The sequence below is a fragment of the Dipodomys ordii genome, unplaced genomic scaffold (assembly GCF_000151885.1).
Source record: "Dipodomys ordii isolate 6190 unplaced genomic scaffold, Dord_2.0 Scaffold133, whole genome shotgun sequence".
In the NCBI taxonomy this organism is placed as follows: Eukaryota; Metazoa; Chordata; class Mammalia; order Rodentia; family Heteromyidae; genus Dipodomys; species Dipodomys ordii.
This window is the reverse complement of record NW_012267349.1, coordinates 3,115,357-3,122,041: the sequence shown is the minus strand read 5'-3', so window position 1 is coordinate 3,122,041 and position 6,685 is coordinate 3,115,357. Positions and strand designations below refer to the sequence as shown.

General features: G+C 35.8%; 1 protein-coding gene across 5 annotated transcripts in view; it reads right to left on the bottom strand.

Annotated features, from left to right (window-relative positions):
- Positions 1 to 2,451: 2,451 nt before the first annotated feature.
- Positions 2,452 to 6,685, bottom strand: part of Ccnt2 (cyclin T2) — a 31,690-nt gene continuing 27,456 nt past the window's right edge. For 4 of the 5 annotated variants that reach the window (XR_001175611.1, XM_013030815.1, XM_013030816.1 and 1 more), the window contains one exon: positions 2,452 to 6,247. Coding sequence is in view for 4 of the 5 variants with exons in the window: in XM_013030815.1 (XP_012886269.1) it covers positions 4,823 to 6,247 (1,425 nt within the window). In the remaining variant the exon portion in view is untranslated. The remainder of the gene's footprint in view (positions 6,248 to 6,685) is intronic. The other variant, XM_013030817.1, reaches the window with a different exon arrangement.

The following is a 6,685-nucleotide window of genomic DNA, read 5'->3' as shown; positions in this document are numbered from 1 at the left end:
GAATACTAGAGGAAGTTTTTCTAACCAAATAAAGCTGCTTGAAAAACGCACCTTAAAAACAAGAATGCACTTATTACTTAAGAACACACTTAAACAACAGGCAAATCAAATTGGACTACTAAATGGAAGGACATTAAATGAGGCTTTCTCTTAGAAATAAACCCGAACAGCCCTCAGGATCTAGTTTTGAGATTAATGGGTCCCCTCTATAATAGAATTGCTGTTTATATATTGCTTCAATATATACACCTATCTAAAAACATCAGATAGGAAACATGATGGTAAATTAGAGAACAAAAAAAAAAAAGGAGGCAGAGACAAAACCTGGCTGGGTCAAAATCAACAGGAGTAAAAATAAAATGAATACAAGGCATGGAAGCCAAATCACTGAGCATTTCAGTCCCATACACAAGATCATCTTGTAAGGATATATGCTGTAGCAAACTTCTTACAAGCCACCCAGCCTTATTAAGCTGGCCACAAACTAACCACTGATTTCAGACAGACATCTTAATTTTCACTCAACCTATCAGTACCAAAAATTAGTACCCTGGGAGAACAGATACGATGTGCTGCATTTCCAGTGTTTAAATCTGCCTAGTCTATCTTAAATAAATGGGCACATGAGACAAGTTCAGTTCAAGTTTTCTGAGTGTGGGATTTGCTTTACCTATGTTCTATTGCTTCTACAGAAAGGCTGAGGGAGCAACAGCTCAATAAAGAAAAATACCAAATCAAGTATTCTTCACCTTGTTTCATTTTTCCTTAACAAAAGAATTCCTAAAAAGCACAGCAGTAGGAAAATTGTGTGATGATTTAAGAAGGAAAATTGTGTGATGATTTAAGAACAACTAATGTTAAGGCTAAAGCAGGATTAAGAGTTGAATGGTTAGACTGGGCTATGTAATCAGTCTCAAACCAGTGTTGGTAGGTCATGCCTGGTTACTTGGGAGGCAGAGATCAGGAAGATGACAATTTCAGGGGTTGAGGCCACCATGGGGAAAACAAAAGAAGTCCCAGGCAAAAACACAAGATCCTATCTAAAGAATGAAATGAGTGAAAGCACCTGTCTAGCAAGGTTTGGGTTCAAACTCCAATACCATTTAAAAAAAAAAACAACAAAAAACCAAACCCTCCCTAAACCAAAAATCAACCAAAATCTCAGAATTGTCCTTTTTTCTTTTTAAATAGATGTTACTATTTCCTAAGAAAGGTTCCCCGTTCAAAAAAAGGCAAAAGCCTAAAATCTCTACTCATTGTGTACTACATATGCATATTTAATCAGTGGTTTATTTCTAAGGTTGGATAAGAATAAGTCAGCAATTTAAAGTCTCAGATACAAAAGAAAATGTGCTTACAATGTTTTAAGGCAAGGTATTTGGTAAGTAACAAAAACATTCTAAACTGGTCTCTGAAGTAGAACACGACTAGTCATTTCTTCAATTCAAAGAGGATAGGCCAAAAGATAAATAAGAATTCTCATATAATAATAATCTATTGGTACAAGTATCAGCATTTTATCATGATATTCAAGAAACTGCACATCATGGTAGATTAGAAAAACAAAACTAGGCACTCACACAGTGAGACCAACAGAGGAGACTCTTGGGGGAGGAACACAAAGTTGTAATGCCTATGTGCCTCTGATCATACAAAATATTTATAAAAACGAATTCCAGGAAATGGAAAAAAAATCCAAAAACGGAATAACCTGAAAACACAGCGAGGCCAGGATGCACATGAACTGCTTTGTGTGACGCTAGGACAGATACCAGTACTTGCAAACAGGTAACTAACTCTTGCAAGGCAAAGGATATGGCCACCAATCTTTTAAAGCAGTCCTTTGAGAATTTCTTTAAACAAACATCTGATAGCTTTGGTTCTGAAAATATCATACATTAAAGCAGGTAAGGCAAATATTTAGAGGAAATAGCTAAGTATTGGAAAATTAGATGAAAGAGGTAGAAGTGAGGCCTTTGTTTGCTATGTGCTTCTGCATAAGAAGGTTAACAAATATATGGTATAAGGGAAAACACAACTTAAAAATGAATCACTCTTTTATAGGATGTTTTAAAGATAATGTTTTTTAATAGTTCAAATATTAAAAAAAACTCATCAAAAATGTTACCACCTTAACAGTACTTTGCACATGTGGAATTCCATACCTAAATTTGATACTATTTTGGTTTATTTATGGCTACTTACAAGACTCACAGTAATAATGTCCATTCATCTGAGTCTTTTTCTTTGGTAGAGTCTAATGGGACCAGGCAGATGAACTATTTTATGCAAATAAGATGGTTAAAATGAATTCATGGTGATATGAATTAGGAGGGTTTTTCTTTATGAAAATGAAACTTCAAAAGGATTCTGCATTTATCCCCACTGTGGTTTTGGAAGCTTAATATCCTGTTCAGAGGTTAAAGAGTTTGAATAGCTCACACAATCCTGTGAAAATCACAACTGGCTGCCCTTTAATAAATAGTCATTGTAAAGAATTACATTTACAGAGTGAAAAGTGAATACATAGCATTTCAAATTCAGTTTTGGAAGTACTAGTAAGTACTGACCATAACAATATACACTAGCTATCTTTTTTTTAACTGTCCATCATTAGCACCAATAAAGATTCAACAAGATTACCTTTATTCCCACATCTCAAAACAATTCTGCAAGTTCTTAGTGAAGTTTAACTATAGTCACAGACCTTAAATATTCACATTGTTTTCTATGTCATACTGAAAATAATTTCACTACTTTTATGGATATTCTTTACAAAATCTTATTAAATTTCCTGGTATTACCCCCTCCCCCCCATTATACAGTAGCACAACCACCCTATGTCGTTTTACATGATAGCTCTGCGGAGGTTTCACATCTAAATCACCAAGAACAAAACCCTTCCCTCCCTCATCTTGCACTCAGCTTAATTCTATACTAGTCCTTGGATTATGTACCATGGTAAAAGTATAACTGTATCAAAATTACCATGTTTATGGATACAATATTATGCTACACAGAGCAACCAAGTTACATATAATGACAAAGATTACTAATGTTATGCAAGACAAGAACAAATGTGAGGACATCTACCTAGGCAAAATCCCTATAAAGAGGCTCCTAGTATGTCAAGTTCAAATAACATTGACAAAATAATGAACAATTATCTTAAAAAATTATAAAGCTACTAGCAACTTAACTGCTAAATAAAAGTAGATCACAAGTTCAAACCTCTAATATTTACAACCACAATATACTTGAGTAAAATTACAATTGTGCACATACCAGTGGCTTTGTAACAAAATAGCTCATATACACAGAGGAAAAATTAGTCTTCAGTTCAACCAATGTTGAATCTAACCCATCTTATAGATACTCAACAGCTTGAAGATTTACCACAGAAAAAAATCAATATTAACTGATAAACAAGAGCCATACTATTGGCATTTAAACCAAAATTTACACAAGTTAAAGCCTATTGTTGGATCAGGAGTCAGATGACCGTGCAAACTTTACCTCAACAGGAATATACTGAGATGTGCAAACAAATGTATAACCCTCCACTAGTGGTTTGCCTGGAGGCTGGCTTCTTTAAAAACAAAGACAAAAACATAGCTTCCTGATAACAACCATAAGCTATAAATACAGGTACAATGCACAGTCAGTGATCTTTTATTTTTATTTATTAGAATATAAAAGAATTGAGAGCATAGGTTTATTTTCATTTTTTATAAGGAAGACTGTATTTACCTGAAAAAGAAATATGGCATCACAATGCAAACACACCTCAGGGGAGGAGTATATTAAAAAATATAGTGTTATTGTGAATGCTAAAGGAAGCAACCTCAGCTTACTGTTATATGTAGTGTTTAAGTTCTTTAAAGAAAAAACTAATTCTTCACTATGTATGCTTTTGCAAATTTAGTTTTTAAATCACAGTAATCCACATAACCATCATTAACAGTTGTTTTATGGTACTGTAACAGGCCAACAACATTTAAATGCACTTCACATCAAGAGTATGTAAACTTTATTTTTTTCCTTTTCAAGCCTTCAGAAAATTAGGGGCTATTTTATTAGCCAATCTGGCCAGAAACTCTGAAGGCAGAATTCGAGTGCCACTTGAGGCACTATATATACCCATCTGGTAGTGAAGTGTCCCCCCTTCAGTGGCTTCCAGTAAGGCCTAGAGTTTAAGGTTAACATGAAAAAGTGCCACCTTTTAGATTAGTGATGGACTCTGACAAGAGAAAATAAAGTTATTCTGTATATTGTTATACTTACAAGCAGCTCCAATCCTGAGTATTTATGGTAATATCTAAACATACAAAAATGTATGTACATTTTTCTCCACTTTCTTGTAAACAGTTGTCAGTATGCTGTTTTATCCCTTTATCATTGAAACATGCAAATCATACATACACATATAAATACACAAAAGAAAACAATTTACACTCATTCAAAAGCCAAGCAACAACAAAAAAGCTACAGTATTCAAATTATAAATAATGAATGCTTGACACATCTTATATTCCTAGAAGCATTGCCAGCCATTCATCCTAATGTTCTCAGCTGCAATTGTAGAAATACTGAGTTTTGCACCTTCCATGCTTTTACAGTATTTATAACACTATCATATGTGGAGATAAAGACTTGTTTACTATAATCTCTTCTTTTCAGAATGACGAGTAAAGCAGCACTTACAAATATTGAAGCAGTGGTAGCAAAAGCATGTGTTACCACTGCTAGATCAGGAGGAAGTTTTCATCCTAACAATTTTTAAATTAAAAAAGGTAAAGGAAAAATTGACCTAAACAAATGATTACATATTCATTCCTTGGGCACTTAACAGCGAGTCCAGCATGTCGAATGTGTCTTTGTAGTCCATATGCTGGCTGTTTGTACTGTACTCGTGATTGGCATCAGGACCGTTGGTCTCCACTGGTTTCTTGTCCAGTTTCACGAGGGTGCTGAGATGTCCGTAGCCCACCTGGTATGTGACAGGGGGAGGAGGGGGTAAGGGATGGTTAAAAACAGAGTTGTGAGAGGATATATACTGCTTAACAGAGGAGGAAGAACTAGATGAACTACCTGAACTTTTGGAACTTTTGCTCATTTTGGAGTGATGGTTGTAAGAGGCATCATTGATATGCAGCTTCTTTCTTGAAGAACTGGAACTAGAGGAAATGCCATCACTGCTCAGGCCAACCGGACTCCTCAAAACAGTAGGTGGTATTCCATCAGCACTGTGTTTACTGCCACTGCTGCTGCCAACATGCAAATGGGAATGCTTGTGGCCACTGGCATGGTGGCGATTTGTAGGATGTTCTTTGTGCTTCTCCTTATGGTCTCTGCTAATATGCGGGCTTGAATGCTTGCTCTTCCCACTGCCTTCATCAGAAGAGCTGTGTCTTTCTGAGGATGAAACTTTAATCTTCATTTTCAGTTCCTCTTTACTGGTGCCTTTATCAGTGGGTGGTATTGGAATTCTTAATTTCAGTGATCCACTCTTTTCCTTTTTCTCTGCCATGTATTTTTCAGTCTTTTCAGTATTTGTGATGGGAATTTTCATTTTAATGGGAGAAGTTACAGAGCTGCTGCTGGCTGCCTGTGACTGCATGTGTTTGTGTTGCTGTTCTACCTGGGCAGCTATATAATGATCCCTTACATCGAGATCAAGAGTTTCTAGCTTACGCTTTTCTCTGTATTTATCTAAAGACATTTTATGAGGAATTACTCCAGGAGTAGCAGGAATAGGCCCATGGTGTTTACTGCTCCCTGCTTTATGAGTATATTCTTGTTTAACAGAAGAATGATCAGATATTTTGTCAGGTCTGTGATGTAACCCTGAATGCAGTGACATAGAAGGTACCTGCTGGAAGTTGATGTTGTATTGGCTACTAGACAAAGATGCTTCCTGTTTCTGTGAATATATCGGCTCTGTCCTTGATGATTCTTGGTGCTGAGGCCATTCTTGGTGAGATGACAAACCATATGAGGTGCTGGGCATTCCCGTTGCCAGCACTGACAAATTATCAGATGTACGGCTGTCCTGAACAGAAACATTTCCTGAGTTTAGAGGTACCGGTGGAGGAAATGTTGATGTAGAAGGTTTCTGAAAACTTGGGTTTGCAGGCACACCAGTGACACTATCTACTAAAATGGAATTCTGGACCAAAGACGAACCAAGAAGTGGTGTCTCTGATACTTGTCCATCTACTTTTGGTTTCTGAGCCGCCTGAGTAGCCTATTTAAATAAAACACAAAAGAAACAATGACAGCAAAGAGATTTAATACAGTCTGTTAATAAAAATTCCATATTAACTATATGGAAATAAAAATCACCTGGTTTCAGGCTTTTACGTTGTCAGTAAATGTCAATAGAGGCATAATAGAAGGCTCTAAATCGAAAATTCAGTTTTTGAGTTAAGATTCAGTTAACCCATACCCAGCATTTGAGAGAGTAATTTGTCAGCTCCCTCATTTGTAAAACAAAGACAACACTTCCACCAGTCACTGTAAGAATTAAATATAAAACGCATAATGCAATGTATAGTCCACTGAAAACAATAGCTGAATAAATTGAATATATATAGTTTATGGTATACTGCAGTTATCTGGGAATACTGGAAAGCAGATTATTTAATCACATAAAACTGGTTTGCTATACAATTGCTAAATGACA